At 51.1% G+C, this 17863-nt stretch overlaps 1 protein-coding gene across 1 annotated transcript in view; it reads right to left on the reverse strand.

Annotated features, from left to right (window-relative positions):
- Positions 1–3641: 3641 nt before the first annotated feature.
- LOC122213846 (complement C3-like) overlaps positions 3642–17863 on the reverse strand; it is a 40137-nt gene continuing 25915 nt past the window's right edge. The window contains exons 24-41 of the mRNA XM_042928185.1: positions 17012–17215; positions 16558–16633; positions 16111–16270; positions 15100–15198; positions 12776–12932; positions 10933–11096; positions 9646–9804; positions 9450–9509; positions 9243–9333; positions 9074–9125; positions 7683–7770; positions 7512–7601; positions 5339–5444; positions 5050–5139; positions 4790–4873; positions 4149–4232; positions 3922–4057; positions 3642–3826 (exon numbers count right to left, since the gene is read on the reverse strand). Of these exons, the coding sequence (XP_042784119.1) occupies positions 3685–3826; positions 3922–4057; positions 4149–4232; positions 4790–4873; positions 5050–5139; positions 5339–5444; positions 7512–7601; positions 7683–7770; positions 9074–9125; positions 9243–9333; positions 9450–9509; positions 9646–9804; positions 10933–11096; positions 12776–12932; positions 15100–15198; positions 16111–16270; positions 16558–16633; positions 17012–17215 (2042 nt within the window). The 3' untranslated portion in view covers positions 3642–3684. The remainder of the gene's footprint in view (positions 3827–3921; positions 4058–4148; positions 4233–4789; positions 4874–5049; positions 5140–5338; positions 5445–7511; positions 7602–7682; positions 7771–9073; positions 9126–9242; positions 9334–9449; positions 9510–9645; positions 9805–10932; positions 11097–12775; positions 12933–15099; positions 15199–16110; positions 16271–16557; positions 16634–17011; positions 17216–17863) is intronic.

A 17863-nucleotide genomic window follows, 5' to 3' on the forward strand; every position in this document is an offset into this window, starting at 1 on the left:
AGTCCCCACCCCCAGGCCTCCCAGCCCTTGGCAACCACTAGTCAGCTTTCCTGCTGTATGGAGTTACCTGTCCTGAATAGTTCAGGTATTTCATAAAAGTGGAAATACACAACCTGTGGTCTTTTGTGTCTGGCTTCCTTCACTGAGTATAATGTTTTCAAGTCTCAGCCAGGTCCTTCCTTGTTAGGGCTGAGGAATGTTCTAGTGTATGGACACATCCCAGTTTGCTTGCCCATTCACACGCTGAGGGATGCTTCAGTCGTTTCTACCTTTGGGCTACTGGGCAAAGTGCTGCTATGAGCATGCTCGCATGTATATTTGTCTGGGTACCAGCTTCCAAGTCTTTGGGCATATAGCTAGGATTGAAGTTGCTACCATCAGCTTTCCAAACACATAAGTCAGCCTTCATGTCTTCCCTGCTTAAAATATTGCGGTGGCTTCCCATGGAGGCCTTGGGGGCTAGCACATTATGCCTCGTGGCCCAAATCTAGCCATCCCCCTCTGTGTGTACGGGAGTGGCTCACTTTAGTGAGCTGCAGATACCCACCAGGGTCTTCCCTCTCTGCCTGTTCTCCACTCTGCTCCCAGTGCCCATCTCCCTGACTCACAGCCAACATCTCACCACGTCCACGCCCTGTGCTGGTCATACTGGCTGCCACCTACATGTTGGAGAATCCTGTGTTGGTAACTACGGGGCACTGAGTGAATGAATCTCATCCTGGGGGTTGGTGGCTCAGCGAGTTGCCTTGCCTTTGACAAGCTCATCCAGAAGAGAAAGTAGACCTTGGGATGGAAAGGTTGGCTGGGATCTGGGTATCACTGGATCAGAGAGAAACGGACCTAGGGGTCACCTCCTACTGCTTTCACCTTTCTGGATCTCCAAACTGCTCCCCTTTGGGTGAATCCCTTATCATGGAGAGAACAGCTCTGGCTGCTGGGCATAGAGGATGCCCCCCACCCAGGATGGCCCATCCCATGTGAAGAAGGCATGGCGGGACACGTTTCCTCTCTTGTTTCTTAAGTACCTTCATGATCTCCTTGATTTTATCTTGGCCCTCAAACCTTAAGATATTTACTATCTGGCCCTTTATAGAAAAAGCTTGGCCTTCTCCTGAGCTTAGAGTAGACACAAAGTGATCTTCACTGTCTTGAAGTCCATACCCTGTGCTCACTTGGCCTCAGGCATCTTGAGGACTTTGTATATACTGTTTCCTTCATCTGGAATGTTCTTTTCCAGATTCTCCATGGCTGGCTCCTCCTTGTCATCTGTGTGTTGGCTCAAGAATTCCCTCCTGACAGAAGCTATCCCTGTATTCCCTGACCATCTACATTAGTCAGGGCTCTCCAGAGAAAGAACCAGTAATATCTCTATCTGTCCATCCATCCATCCATCCACCCATCCATCCATCCATCCGTCTGACCATCCATCCATAAATCCACCCATCCATCCATCCATCCATCTGTCCGTCCGTCCATTTATCCATCCATCTGTCTATCCAACCACCCATTTTGCAATCCATCCATCCATCCATCCATCCAACCATCCATTTGTCCATCCATCCATCCATCTATCCATCCATCTGTCCATTCGCCCATTTATCTATCCATCCATCCATCCATCCGTCCATCCATCCATCTGTCCGTCCGTCCATTCGTCCATTTATCCATCCATCCACCCATCCATCCATCCATCTATTCATCCATTTATATATTCATTCATCCCTTCATCCATCCATACATCCATTCATCTATTGCCTACTATCTATCATCTATCTATCTATCTATCTATCCATCACTTAACGATTTATATGTATTATCTATGTATGTATGTATGCATGTATGTATCTGTGCATCTATCGATCTGTGTGCACACCGGCATACACACACACACAATTTATTTTGAGGAATTGGCTCATGTGACTATGGGGTTTAGCAAGTCCATAATCGATGGAACACATCAACTCCACGCTGTCTTTAGAATGTGAGTTTCAAAGATCATGTCTGTGTTGTCACAGTCTGGAACCACAGGTGCTCAAACAAAAAAATACCAATGTATTAAAAAAAAAAAAAAGGAAGAAAATTAATCCCAGGGCAGAAGAAAGGGAGAAATTGGCATGAAAAACATGACAAGAAGGACATAAAGGTGGGTGGGCAGGTGTCTGGTCAGAGGTCACCTAGTGAGGCTGGGACACCTAGTGAGTGGTGAGAATTTTTGAGTCTCCCCTGGACAGGGGTGCCTGACAACCAAGAATGGAAGTAGCAGGGTGACTGTGAATATATTTCTCCCATATTCCTGGAATTGGGAGGTGGGGCTTACAGGCACTCAAGGTCTTAGGGGAAATGGGTGACTGCCAGTCTCAGGACTTTTCTCATGATGACCTTATCTACAGCCAGGAACTGGATCCCACCATCCATAGACCAAGACTTACTAGTGGTGTTATTAATCAGAAGAGGCACCCAGGGGCCCAGTTTCCAACAGCAGCCAGTGAAACAATTTGCCTGTGGCTGCTGCCCCCCACGCAGCTCAGGTGATGCTGTGACCACAATGCCCACCTCCCCCACCCCTGCAATCTGCTCTTGAAAACAGACTCATGCCTTCCACTCCCTGGGTCACTCATGTATCCGGTGAAACCTTGCCAACCCTGCCCCTTATTGCCGCCGCCTGGGAACAGCCAGGTGGAATGCAGGCAAAGTAGTGAATGGCGTTGCACATGCCCTAGAGATGATGGGCAAATGGAAAGAAGGTGAGAACAGGTGGGGAAGAAGGTGAGGAGGTGGAGGATCCAGGGGGGAGGAAGGAGAGGAGCAGGAGGATCCAGGTGGGAGGAAGGTGAGGAGGCGGAGGATCCAGGTGGGGAGAATGTTGAGGAGGGGGAGGAGGGGGAGGGTCCAGGTGGGAGGAAGGTGAGGAGGAGGAGGGTCCAAGTGGGAGGAAGGTGAGGAAGCAGAGGTCCAGGTGGGAGCAAGGTGGGGAGGGGGAGGATCCAGGTGGGGAGGATGGTGAGGAGGCAGAGGATCCAGGTAGGAGGAAGGTGAGGAGGCGGAGGGTCCAGGTGGGAGTAAGGTGAGGAGGGGGAGGATTCAGGTGGGGAGGACAGTGAGGAGAGTGAGGGTCCAGGTGGGAAGAAGGTGAGGAGAGTGAGGGTCCAGATGGGAGGAAGGTGAGGAGGAAGAGGTTCCAGGTGGGAAGAAGGTGAGGAGGGGAGGATCCAGGTGGGATGAAGGTGAGGAGGTGGAGGATCCAGGTGGCAGGAAGGTGAGGAGGCAGAGGACTGTGGAGCCCTCATGCATAATGATGCTCGTGAGGGCTGGGGTACAGCAGGTGAGGATACTGGTACCCACACAGTGGATGAGAGAAGGATGTAGGTGAAGATACTGGTGAGGACCCAGGGGAGGAGGCAGAGGACACACAGGTCTCGATGCAGGTGGAAAGAAAGCAAGTAGGTGAGCACTTGGCGCAAATGCAGGCTCACTTCAGACTACGTGCGGGTGCAGTGCAGGTGCACGTGGGCGCGGGCTCCCCAGGGGAGGAAGCAAACGTGCAGGTGATCCACAGGGAGGAAGGAGTTGCAGGGGAGGAGGCAGGGGATCACAGCTGCCTCTTCCTCCCTCTCCAAGACCTTCCGACTTTGGGAGACCCATGAACTCACAGGGAAGCTTTATTGTGGGGACTGTGGGCAGGGGTCAGTTGGGACAGCCAAAGACAACCATGTTCTCAGTGAAGTTGGCCAGGTCTTGACACAGCTTCTCATTCTCCTCATCCTGGCATTCATCAGCCTCTGGCCACTGTTCCAGCCAAGTGTCCTTCCCAATGATGTAGCTGATGCTGCAGGGAGGACCGCAGGTCAGGATCAGGGCAGGGAAAGCATGGGAAGGGGCGACCCACTGCGGGGGGTGGGGATGCACAGGGCTGACACTCACTTGGGTTTCTCTCCCCACAGGTCGGCGGACATGCCCCACATGAGGTAGTGTTTCCCCTCCTGCAGCTTCAGGGCTTCTCTGCACTTGATGTGGCTGATGAACCTGCGCTCCTGTCCAACCTGCACCTCATCAGAGCCTGGAAGGGACGGACAGGGACACTGAGTGGGGGAGGGCAGGGAACCAGCAAGAAGGAAGTGGAAAGACAGAACACAGACTGCAGGGCTGACCTGATTTGATGATCTGCTCGATGACCATTACGTAATCATCAAAGTCTTCTGACAGCTCCTTCTTGAGAAGCCTGGTCTTGTACACTGATGGGGGAGGAGGGGAAGGACGGTGGGGTCACAGGCAAGGGGGGCTGCGGGGACCCTCAGCTGCAGGAGCACCTGGGCATATGGCGTCCCCAAGCAGACACATGCAGGGTCACAGCCACATGTGCAACAGTCCCTGCCCCCCAGTAACACACCTGCCACATGTGTTCCCACAACCACCATGTCACACAGCCACACACGGCCATGTGCACAATTACAGTCACCACAGTGGAGTCCTATGCATAGCCTCCCATCCACTGTCCCCCACAAGCACTGTCTCTTATCTCCATGGCTTGGCACGACTACAATGTCACACACACAAGGGACAGACAAGCATATCCGCTCTCACACTGGCTGCACACCCGGCCGACTCATTAGCATGGCTCCCCATGCACTCATGGCCCCTCATAACACATTTACACCCACACACACATGGGCTGCAACCACAGCCTGACGTATAGCCATATGCAGCCAGGGGCACTCACAGCCAGTCACACACACAGCTATGGCCACACAGTGTCGCTCACCCAGGCACCCACATGCACGTGCCCACTCACCGTAGTCTACTCCTGGTTCACAGGCCTTGTCCAGACGGTCGTCCAGGGTGATCTTTTCATCCATCGGGTGCATGAAGCAGTTCTCTGTGTGGTGGATGAGTGGGGGACATGGTTGTATTACATGCGTTGTCCAGGGCCCCCCACCCCTGGGTCTGTGTGGGTGTCCACTGGGTGTGGGCTTTCAGAGCCCCCTTGGGCCACCCCCATGGAAGGAGGATCCAGGGGTGTGTGTCCACCCTTCCTGGCTTCTCTGCACCCACCCTCAGCACAGCGGCACATGTCTTTGTGACAGAGCTTGCTCAGCAACCCGTCGTCTTTGTCTGGGTGGTAGAACCGGATGCAATTCTCATCTGTGGGCAGAGTAGCAGGGAGGTGTCAGAGGGCTAGGGCCTCCAGCCCAGAGACCCAGGGGCTTGGAGTCCCAGCTCCAGTCCCTCAGACCTGGAGAGGCCAGGTCCCCAACCCTGGGACCCTCAGGCCCCCGCCTCGCACGGATCCCTTGGACCCTCAGGCCGCCCAGGCCCCCCAGACCCTAGGTGGGCTGCTCACCCAGGTTGTAATAGGAGTACACCTTGACCGACCCGGGCTGGATAAGCCCCACGTTGAAGTACTGGTGCACTTTGAAGGTCAGACAGTCCTCCTGGTCATGTGAGATCTGGGGGGAAAGAGGAGGCTGGTCAGTGGTGCGACACGTCGTGTGAGATCTGGGGGGAAGGAGGAGGCTGGTCAGTGGGGCGACAGGTCATGTGAGATCTGGGGGGAAGGAGGAGGCTGGTCAGTGGCGCGACAGGTCGTGTGAGATCTGGGGGGAAGGAGGAGGCTGGTCAGTGGGACGACAGGTCGTGTGAGATCTGGGGGGAAGGAGGAGGCTGGTCAGTGGGGCGACAGGTCCTGTGAGATCTGGGGGGAAGGAGGAGGCTGGTCAGTGGGGCGACAGGTCCTGTGAGATCTGGGGGGAAGGAGGAGGCTGGTCAGTGGCGCGACAGGTCGTGTGAGATCTGGGGGGAAGGAGGAGGCTGGTCAGTGGGGCAACAGGTCCTGTGAGATCTGGGGGGAATGAGGAGGCTGGTCAGCGGGGCAACATAGAACGGAGCCCAGCATAGGGTCCTGGGGGCTAGAACAGTGGTGGAGAAAGTGAGGGAGCAGGAGTCTCCACCAAAAGACTGATGAGCACTTCAACACAGCCATTTTCCACTTCGCCAAGGCTCACAGCTGCATTATCCCTGTCAGCTTCCTTTCCTAGTTCAGTGTGGCCATGTGATTGATCAGTTCTGGCCACCGGACTGCTGTCTCTGCCCATAAAAACATCCATGGTTAATGATACTGATTGCTATATTTAAAAGTTGTTGTTGGGATGGCATCAGGAGGGCATAGTCGGTTAAATATCCGACTCTTTATCTCAGGTCAGGTCATGATCTCATGGGTTTGTGACTCTGAGCCCCACATTGGGCTCTGCTCTGACAGCACAGAACCTTCTTGGGATTCTGTCTTTACTTCTCTCTGCCCCTTCCCCTGCTTGTGTTCTCTCTCTGTCTCTCTCAAAATAAATAAACATTAGAAAATTTAAAAGAAAAACTTATTGAGAGGCTAGATCTTAAAAGTTCTCATCACACACACACACACACACACACACACGCATGCATTAAAACTATGAGAAGTAATAAATGTGTTAAGTAAACTTATGGTGGTGATCATTTCCCAATATACACATACATCAAATCATTATGTTGTGCACCTTAAACTTACACAATTTTATATGTCAATGATACCCCATTCAAGCTGAAAAAATAAAGACAAAGAAAGGGAGAGAGAGAGAAACAGAAATAGATATGCATAGACAGGTGTACTTGGAGGAACAGGCTAGCACTTAATGAAGTTGGGTAGAGAGTATATGGAAGTGTGTTTTACTGCTCTGGAATTTCCCTGTAAGGTTGGAATCCTATAAAAATTTAAGTGCACAAAAACTCCAGTACAAGAAAACGTCAACCACTAGCTCATGCACAATCCTCTTTTCTTCCAGGGAGGAGGGGTCCAGCAGAGGACTCTAAGATCCTAGGGATTGCAGAGCCCCAAGAAGGAATGTGAGCGGATCCCTGACTTACTGTGTGGAGCAGAAAACCCTTCCCTTAGCCTCCCAGCTGGACTTTACCTGAGTGGGAGGCACAAGACTCTTGTGTTGGGACCCTCATATTCTTGAGAGGTTTATTACAGCAGCTAGTGTTACTTATGCTGACTAATATGGGGTGAGGGGACTTTGGGACTTTTGGAAGTTAGCAGGGGGCATGTGAAGATAGGGAAACGGAAAGATGTAAGTAGGGGAGAGGAGGAAGCTCAAGTCAATGTTAGAGAGGAAGGCAGTGACAGAAAGTCAGATGGAGAGCAAACACGGAGAGAGAAAACCCAGGGGGTGCGGAGCAAGGGGAATGCTTTTCAGCACTGAGCACTTTATTTTTTAAACCCAAGTGGCACCCTTCAAAAGTTGTTTAGGACTATGATGAGAAGAAGTTGGAGGAAGCAAGTATAAAATGAGGTTGGAATGAGACTGGTCAGAAGGTAAGCTGCTTAGAAAAGATGAGATGACCTGGGTTGTTCACCTTACTTTATATGCCCCTTCCCTCCACCACCTAGCAGCAGCAGTCTGTGCTTGGGCCCCTGCTTGGGCCTCATGTGCACCAGAAGGAGGCCAGTCTGTTGGAGGTCAGATCCCCATCGGAAGCCTTACCTTGTCCAGGTAGATGATGAGGGTGTTCTTATTGGAGAAGGCCTTGTTAAGCTCATACTTAGAGATGTATCTGTCAACGCCGTTGCTCAGCTGCGGAAGGGTAAGACTTGTGAAAATTGCCCTCAAGCCTTTGTCCACTGATGCCAGCCCCCAAGCCCAAGCCCTTCATACCAGGTCAAGGTCACCAGTGTCAGGAGAAAAGCCAGTCATCATGGATATATCCAGGATCGACATGGTAGCATCCTGCTCTCCCAGGTACCTGTATAGGGCAGGGGAAGGGTACTTGGGTCCCAGGGCAGGATCAGCCCTGGGGCACAGTGTCTGCACAACAGGGTCTGGTCAGAGACTGGGGTTACTGGTTCCCACACAGCAGCACAGAAGGATATTAGATTGTGGGAAACATTCCCCAAATGGAATGAAGGAAAGGCAGTGTCATGGTCAAGGTGACTAAAAGCTCAGGCTCTGGAGCCCCTTTGCACGGGTTCAAATCCCAGCTCCATATGACATTTGATGAGTCGCTTGACCTCTCCATGCCTCAATTCGTCCAGAAAATGCAGACGAGAAAATGTTACCATGGTCTAGCTCAATAACGCCAGGCCCCCAGCACCAGGGTACAGTAGTCAATTGCATAAAGTACGAGTACAAATCTTCTCTCTGGATCTTGGGTCCACCAATCATTGTGCAAATCACAGACACGCATCACGGTCAGTGACCAATCACGTCATTCCTTTCAAAGTCTGTCCGTGATGGGTCACTGAGCAGTTCATGCACAGATAGCAAGGCCTGTGGTTGTGGTACTTCCTTATCTCCCAGGGATAAGCCGCATGACGTTTCACAAAACTGGTCAACTGGCAGAGGGATCTGCCAGCCAAGATGAAAGGCAGCAGAGAAATGAAGACACTGGAGGTAAAATTTGAAAGCACAGAAATGGAGTTGGAGAAGGAACAGCAGACTGTGCGAATGTCACCCTTGCTGCCATTGGAGGGACCGACCGGCTGTCTTGTGACATCGGCTGCTCAAAAGATTAGAGTTGGAAGCTGACCTAACTTAGAAGGGAGCGTGACAATTCACTATGTCATAGGAAAGATGCCGGCTCAGTCCTTATCCCAAGTGACACAACAGAAGGAAGACCCACAGCACTTTTGGTAAGTGTTTTACAAAGGAGAACAAGAATTGCTTGTTATCTCCATGTTCTAATGTTGTAGTTTACAGCATGCTAAACAAATTCTCATGTTACTGTAATTTCCATTTCTCTGTACCTTCCTAACTGGCAGTTTGAGAGTTCTGAAGCTGTGATAAACGCTTTAAAGGTCATGCAACATTGGCAAATTACCCCCACTGATTTGTTGACACTGCTGGAATAATTTCAGGTTATGGGGCCATCACTCGTGTTGGACTGCCAATGCAAAGTGAGGACTGCCTGGGGTACCCACCTCCTGGCAGGTACTTCAGACAATACCAGATGCACAATACGCTCTTAGAAAGGATTAGGTCATGGAAAGGAGAAGTCTTGCTATAGACAGAGGAATGGCCAAGATGACCCCCAGTGACCCATCACTTACTTGGTACAGATGTCAAGGATCATGGTGTTCAGGGCTTCCTGAGGCCTCTTGACTAGAAACACAGACAGAAGAATGGGAGGGGGGTGTCCCTGGGTCCCAACTCAGGAAGGAGGCAGACATTAGAATGAGGGCGGGGGAAGGGTAACAGGTAGGGTCTTAACTCTTTTACCATCTTCAGGAGCTCGTCGTATATCAACCCTGAGGTCAAACTTCTTGCAAGTGCGTTTGCTTTTGAGCTTGGCATGGTACATTGTCACCACCTGGTGAGATCACAGGGCAATGCAGTGTCAGCCCACTTGAGTTGAGAAGAGGGTCCCTCGGGGCCAGAGGGGCTGAGAGAAGGCGGGCCAAGCTGGTGTGTGTTCCTGTTCCTTACCGACAAGGTGCCTTGTCCCTTCCCTTTAGCTGTTACTACGAAATCCTCATTTTTCTTGGTCTGCAGGGAGAAAGGAGAGAGGAGAGAAGGTATTGGTACCAAGCCCTCCCCTAGCTGCAACTGCCCTATCTCTTGCCTCTGGCAAACCCTGGCTGGTATGAAGGGGGACAGCAAGGGTTTGGCTAAGCAGCTGTACCTCTTCTGACCGCAGGAGGCTAGCAGATTCCCAGAGGATGGTGTGCTTGATGAGAGAGTTGCGGCTGGGCAGTTCAATGGATACTTCCAGGTTCAGGTCCTTGTGGTCAGGGACATCCTTCTGGTATTGGGCCAAGGCTTGGAACACCATGAAGGTGGCCTAGAACCCATGAGAAAGAACGAGGGTGAGCCAGGAGACTGAGAAAGGGGTTAGAACCCACTGTAGAAGGAAGAGACTCATGTCAGAGGGTGGGGGATATTGACACTTTAGCCTAGGAACCCCTGCCCTAGAGAAAGTGAGGATAAGATTAGGGGTTGTTATACACTGAAGACATGTCCTAGATTCTCCAAGAGACAGAGACTTAGACAAGAGCTTGGCAGACTGAGAAGGGGTCTAGAATTCACCAGAAATTGCAGGCATCAAAATGAAACTTTAGCAACACTGAGAATATGGCCTAGCCCCATCCACAGGAGAGTCTAAGACAAGGGTTTGGAGTCACTGAGAATGTGTTTAGAACTTAGTTGTGTAAAAGGAATGAAGTTGGAGGGGCGCCTGGGTCGCTTAGTCGGTTAAGCGTCCGACTCCGGCTCAGGTCATGATCTCGTGGTCCCTGGGTTTGAGCCCCGCGTCGGGCTCTGTGCTGGCAGCTCAGAGCCTGGAGTCTGTTTCGGATTCTGTGTCTCCCTCTCTCTCTGCCCCTCCCCTGCTCATGCTCTCTCTCTGTCTCAAAAGTAAATAAACGTTAAAATAAAAAAATTAAAAAAAAAGGAATGAAGTTGAGTCTGGAGATACTGACCATATGACCTAGAATCCAAAAGGGACACTGAGAATGTGACTGACAGATCACCAGAAAGAAAGGGGGTCAAACTGGAGCCTGAGGTTATTAAAAACCATGTTCTAGATCCCACCAACCAGGGTCAGAGAGGCTTGGATGATGTCCTAGAATAGCCGAGAACATGGTCTGGAACCCACAGTAAGATGAACTAACACTGGGAGCCTAGTAGAACTGAAACATGGTCTAGAGCCCACAGGAAGATATGAGCTAACACTGGGAGCCTGGCGGAACTGAGAACACGGTCTAGATCTTAGGAGGTTCGGAACACAGTTTGGGCATTCAGCATGTAGTGTAGACTCCACCAGTGCATTCACGGCTAAAAATCCACTCCAGCCACTCTGGCTTGTGGACAGAAGGGCTGCCCCTCTGAGTCTTAACATCTTCTCTGGGAGGCCAGTGGGAAGCCAGAGGAGGTAGGCATGTAGGTGCCTGGGGGATATGGGGTCACTTGCCTGGGTGGAGCCGTAGCCCCCTCCGTAGTATCTCTGCTCATTGAGCCAGGTTGCGACGGGGCGTACAAAGTCAAAGTCTTTGAGCACCAGCAGGGCCAAGAGGGCATAGGATGTGGCCTCCACACTGTAGAGCTTCTTGCCAGGCTCCTCCCACCTTGTCCTCTCTGTAGAGAGAACCCCCACCCCCATGCTGATTGCACTGTCCAGCGAGGAGATGGCTCAGAGAAAAGTCGGAAAAGACTCATGCTAGACTCACACTAGAACTTCTTGTTCACATGTCCTGACTGACACCCAAGGCACTCACTAGCTGGCTCCTGCCTACTCTTTTCCTTCATTAACCTTCACTCCTCCATTGAAATGCTCATCTGCAGCCCCACTGATTTACAGATTCCCTAAATTTTCCATGCTCATTCTTACTTCCTGGGCCTTTTCGTATTCTGTACCCTCTATTGGAGCACCTTTTCTCCACCCATTCCTGCTTAATCCCATCCTGCACAATTCAGCTTCAATGGCACCCCAAGAGTAGGTGAGGTCCTCCCTTCTGTCTCTCAAAACATCCTGTGCTGTCCTGTCCCAGAAGTATGATGTTCTATATCAATCTATTAACTCATTTCTTTCCTCAACTGGAGTGCGAGCCATGATGGCAGGAGCTGTGCTGTATTCACTGTGATGTCCCAAGTGCCCACAAAAGCACTTGTGGCAGAGACTGACAGTAAGAAGCATTCACTCCTCTGGGGTGCCTGGATGGCTCAGTTGGTTGAGTGTCCAACTTTGGCTCAGGTCACAATCTCAAGGTTCATGAGTTTGAGCGCCTCATCAGGCTGTCTGCTGTCAGCACAGAGCCAGCTTTGCACTCTCTGTCTCCTTCTCTCTCTGCCCCTCCCATGCTTGTGCTCTCTTGTTCAAAAATAAATGAACATTAAAAAAAAAAACCTGTCCCCTCATTTCCTGGGCAGAGAGTTGGACTACATCTCCCAAAAGTCTTTGTAGGCAGGTATGGACACACAACCGAGCTCTGGATGATGGCATGGACACTGGCAATGTTAGGGGCCCCTTCCATGCCTGGTCTACCTCCCTTAAACAATCCACCTGACCATTTCCCCTTATGCTTAGATGGAGTGGATCCCAAGCACCCCGTGGTGGCAAAGTCATGAAAAGATAGAGGCCCAGATCTCCACATGACTGTCTGGAAGAGAGCTGTCCACCAACAACAAGCTTCCATTGTGCTAAACCACCTCAGTATATGTCCTGACATATGTTACATCAGTGAGTGCAAACCTGATGCAGTATATTACCTGAGCCAATGATTAAGTGCTCACTGTGTGCTGGGCACTGTGCTAAATTCCCTATGGCATTATCTTATCTAATCCTAATTACCCTTGAGATAATGACGACAACAACATCGGAATAGAGCTCTCACTGTATGCTAGACCTTCTACCTACATTACTCCTTCAATCTTGTCAACCACCTATGATGTAAGTATCTTCTTCAGATGAGGTCCAGGGAGGGTCAGTGACTTTTACAAAGTCGCACAGTGAGAATGTGGCAGAGGGGGATTTGAATGTGGGTCTGTCTGATGTCAGAGCCCACGTCCTTGTTCCTGTGTCATAGCAAGTGCTCAAAACATAGCTGTTGAATGAATGATGCTACCTTCTTGTGTAGCTTACAGTGAGGATTTCTCACACCTCAGACCCATTCAGCCAGCAGGGCTTAGCACCATCCACTCCAGCTCAACCTGAAGCTGCCCATCGTAGCATAGCTTAGAGCCACATGCCAGCTCAAGATGACCACCCCCAAACCCTGGCCATGCATGCCTCTTTACCTCACCAGGCTGCCACTCACCTTTGGCTGCGCTCAGAAATTTTTCAAAGAGGTCTTTCTCCAGCCTGCCTGACTGGGCCAGGGCGTAGCCTGCAATGGCCACAGAATATGGTCTCCGCAGGTTCCTATAGTGGAATTCAATATAATCTCCGGCCTTAGTGATGCTGCGCTCCAGGCTCTGTGAGAAAGAGGATTGGGTTCTCTGGTAAGGTGCATATTGCTGCCACAAAGAGCTGGTAAGGATCACACAAGTGCCACTTCCTGGGTACCAGGATGCTTTCTGTCCTTGGGACATATTTGTTTTGGATCTTTTGTTTCTTTTTTCTTTTTTGGATTTTCCAGACATTTTAGTCACCGTGAACTGCCTCGTTGTTGAGTAACTCTGATGTGCCTGGGAGAGTTTATATACCCAGTGGTGTACTGGTAACAGTTTACGCACCAGCTCTCCGGAGTGTGTATGGGGGCCAGGGGTCTGTTTTATCGCCTGCCAATTACTGTGGTGTAAATGCTCCCACTGTGGGCAATTTCAAGCTACCAACGTAATGGCCCTCAACATAAAGGGGAGAATATGTGTCGCAGATAGACACTCATGACCTAGTATGACCCAGCTTCAGCACCCCACTGGGAAACCTCTTCTCTAATCATCAGCTTCACAGCTAACACTTACTATATGGCAGTCACACAGGCAATCGCTGAACTTCAGGATCCCATGGGGTTGGCATTATTTTCATCATCATCTCTACTGCACGAATGACAAGATTGAGACCCAGAGAGATGATGGAAGGAGGAAGCCATGATGTGCAGCGTTCGCCAACTTTCTTGGTGTAAATATTACCGTGGCCAAATTCAAACTATGTGGAGTCAGTGAATGCAGAGTTGGGGGGAGGGGGGCAGTAGCACAGAATTAGATAGCATTTCCACCTTATAGGTACATAACCCCGAGATGGATAGATTTGTCATAGATAATGAGGGAAAGTAATAAAACAATCAGGAAGTGATGAGTTTTGAGCGTTTCTTACCTTTGCTTTTAATGCTTAGTGTTTAGTCTAAAGCCAGTTTACATAATTTGCTTGAAAAGAATGATTGTGTTTAACAACTAGCTTGTGAAATTCCTGGAAGTTTAACGGTTGGCTTTCACAGACTGATCTCAGCACACTCTTCCCAGTAATCTGCGTCCCAGTAATCTGGGTCTACAGCCTATGCTATACTCAGGCATAGTGTTGCCATTTTGTAGAAGAAAATGTTGGTGCCTTGCAGAAGAAACTAATCCTTTCCCTGCCAGCTGCCTGCCCTCCATCTACTCTTAACTTTTGCAGAAACTTTGGTCTTTCATTCACTCGGCCACAGTGGAAGCAGCCATATTTGCCCAGTAAGACCTACTTCCTGCCCTCAGCTGATTGGCCCAGGTATGACCACCTGACCCCGGGTGGGCCAATCAGAATTTCCCCCATGGGAATCTGAAAGCTCTAGGTTTGGTCTGGCTATTTCCCCAAGGAAGGCAGCCAAGTTCTGCTGGGCAGGCTGGGTGGCAGGGAGAGAGGAATTATTGGGCCCAGAACGGCCTGGGTCCCTCTGAGGCCCTCAAGTCAACAGCCCTGTCCCCTCTATCTTGAGTCCGATGAAGGGAGGGGCAGCTGTCTGAGGCAAAATCCTGGGCTCTCTAACTTGGCAAGCTAAGGTCAAACAAACCACTCTCAAACCCCAGGACAAAGCAGAGGGAGTAATTGCAGAGACTCTGGGGAGTCCATCTTTCTAAGCTTCTCTGCTTCAGAACCAAAACCAGAGGAAAAAGAGACAGCCGTGAGCCAATATTTGTAATCATTTCGTTTTTGGGGTCATGGGCCCCTTGGAAAATTTCCTAAAAGATCTCCTGAACTAAGAGAGTAGCCTTGATGTGTTCTTGGGTCTGGGTTGTGCCTTTTCTTTAGGGAAGCAGCAAGGTATGCTGCACTGATCATGTAGCAGTGATGGGGAAAGCAGGCTGAGGGGGCTTTTGTTGAAATTGGCTGACACTCTCTGGACAGGGTAAAGCAGGCAGAAAGGACCCATTCTTTGATCTCTTTCTGTCTTAGTTTTCTCCTCTGTAACCTGGGGATAAGAAGAGTAGCCTACGTCTCGAACTCTTAGAAGGATTACAGGACTTAGCATGTGCAACACTTAGATGAGCATCTTAGTTAAATGCACAAAAAATGCTGGGAATTATTATGGTTTTATGGGCATTATGGCTGCTGTGGTGGCTGCTATTGCACTGGGAGGACCGGGAATCACCTGAATGCAACAGCCCACCCTCCAAGGTGGATGTGCCCTGGGTAGGTGAGAGGAGGAGAGGGTGGGCGGACACTTACGTTGACCTGATCATTGCAAAACTCTTTAGCCTCTTGCAGCGCAATGAGAACAAAAGCTGTGAGGGCTACATCCTTCTCCTCGTTCTCCCGGAAGCCACCCTAGGATGGGAAGCGGAAAATAAGGATAGGGTCACCAGTATGTCCCCACATGCTGACCAATCTCCTTGTAGGGTGAGCATGTCAAGGCACGGGTGAGTCTCTCCTCAGTGTCACTCCCTAGGTGGGCCACACTCTTCAATATTCATTCATTCAGCAATTGTTGCTCATGCTGTGGAAAAGATGGTGGGTAAGAACCCGACACCAGTCCCACCCCCACAGTGCTCCCCATCTAGTAGGGGAGACAGACGTGAACCAATTGGCTCACCTGTATACATATCGTTACAAATTGGTGAGTGGTGCAGGAGGAGAAGTGGATGTGGCAGTGAAACTGGAAAGTGGGAGTGTGACTTAGTTGGGGAGATCAGGAAAGATTTCCTTGCAGGATGACCAGGGTTGGCATGCCAGACAGTGAGAACAGCATGTGCAAAGGCCCTGTGGCTGGATAGAGCAAGGCTCCTTTCAGTGCAGATGGCATGTGGATGGGGATAGGGGGACGGTGTGAGACTGGAAGTCTGAAAAGTCAGGCTAAGGCAGTGATTCTCCACCTTATGCATGCATAGGCAACTCATGGCAGGGGAAGTGGAGGTTGTAGCAACTGTGAATCCTAGGCCCTCCTCCTGAATTTTCTGATTCCTGCATCTCAAGTCTAGATTGAGAACATACTTTTATAACAAGTTTGAAGGTGATTATGCAGCTACTGGCCTGGGGACCACATTTGGAGAACCACAGCTGGGAAGGGTTCTATATTTTCAGAGCAAAGGGGGGGGGGGGGACTTTGGTGTTGCACTAGCCTCTGAAGGTCTCTGGTCTTCGCAATGGGAAAGTGACACTCTCAGCTGAAGGGGTAGCCTTTCATGTCTATCCTGTTACAGGCGCCCTTCCCCCAGCATGCCCATAAGTCCTGCTTCTTACAGTCATTTCTTGATGAATTACGGGCCCATCTTCCTGGAAGACCCCGTCAGGCTTCTGCTTCTCCAGGATCAGCCATTTGACAGCCCCGCAGAGGACTTGGGAGTTGATGGCAATGAGATTGGCTGCCAGAGAGAAGACCTTGACCACGTAGGCTGTCAGCCTGTGGGCGGCACAAAGCGTCAGCCAATCGCCTCCGGGATCCAGAGACTGCCATTCCAGGAAACCAATGAGCAGAGAGGGGCGGGGCCTACAGGCTGGCCCAGCTTCCCCACCCAAGTTAGGCGCCAGCCTAGCCACAGGGGACGCTTAATGTCCACAGGCCACGTGGCAGCTCAAGGTGGGCGGTTCATCTGTGTGGGCTGAGGGTCCATAGCATAGGGCCCTTTGGGCGAGACCTGGCGGGACCACCCAAGGCCGCCTTGCTCAGTGGGGTGCCAGACCACTCACCAGGTGCTGGCTTTCCGGTTCTGGAAGGCCGCAAAAGCCGAGTTGTCTTGTCTGAAGGCCAGCTGCTGGGAGTACCCTGCAGGGAAGCCAGAAGTGTCTCCAGAGGAGCAGGGGCTGAGTGGAGGGGCTCAGGGGACAAGGATTCTCTGAGGGGGGCGAGACAGGGGTTCAGGGAGGAATGAGGGGGCTCAGGGCTGAGCAGGGAAGTCTGGGAGAGCGGAAGGGACTTCTAAAAGGGGAAGGAGTTCTCAGAGGAGAGGGGTTCAGAGAGGCAAGGGGGCCTCAGGGAGAGAGGGAGTTCTAGAGGGCTCAGAGGGGCCCAGGTCTCAGAGAGGGCAAAGGTCAAGGGAGGTCTTTGAAAAGAAGGGATCCTGAAAGGGGAGGAACTTAGAGGAAGGGCGTGTCCCTGCTCTGGAGGTGGCTGGAGCAGAGAGGGTCTCCCAGGCAGACCCACCCTTTTCGATGAGCTGCAAGGAATCCTGCCTCTTTTCCAGGCCGAACTTCTCCCACTGGTCCGTTTGGTCCAGGTAATGGACTGCGATGACTGTGGGTGTCATTCCTATCATGTTCTGCTCCCCACAGCCCGAGGGGGTCACGATGAGGTGCTTCAGTCGCTCCGCGTCAATGGCATCCTCAGTCAACTGAGCCACCGGGGTCCCTGCAACCCAGCAGGAGGACAGGGCTCAAGCAACTCACCCACCATGGGGTGGGGTGAGAAGGGCCAGGGCTGTCCCCAGCGATCCCAGGCTCCAGGCAGCCAGTGCCAAAGAGGTCAGGGGCAGTTGGGGGCTGAGGGGACGTGATGGTAGGAAGTAGGAGGCGGGGGTAGGGGAGTGGGGAGGGTGTCTACATTTGTAGGGAAGGGAGTCTTATGCTTCACAGAAATCTGCTCCCTGAGCCTCTTGTCACAAGTGGCAAATTAATTCCAGAACAATCGTCACCAATACTTAGATCATGCTTCATGCTGTTGCCAGGCGCTGTTCTAGAGAAACATCAGACAGTATCTCATTTAATCCTCTCAACAAGCCTTTGATATAGGTACTATTATTCACCCCATCACAGATGAGAAAACCAAGGGTCTCTCCCCAAAACCTTACAGCTTACAGGTTACAAGGTGCTTTTCCAGGAACTTCTTTTCCCTTCTGGCTCCAGTCGTCCAACTCAGGCAATTAGTTCCAGAATTTCCTGCTCTTGAACTATACTGTTTCTCATTTAAGCTTCTCTATCAGCAAAGGCTATTTGCTGAACTAAATACTGCCTGGAGCCTTCTATAAAACAGATCAAGGAGGTGGCCTGCTGTTCTAGC

This window comes from Panthera leo, chromosome A2 (genome assembly GCF_018350215.1).
Source record: "Panthera leo isolate Ple1 chromosome A2, P.leo_Ple1_pat1.1, whole genome shotgun sequence".
NCBI classification, from domain to species: Eukaryota; Metazoa; Chordata; class Mammalia; order Carnivora; family Felidae; genus Panthera; species Panthera leo.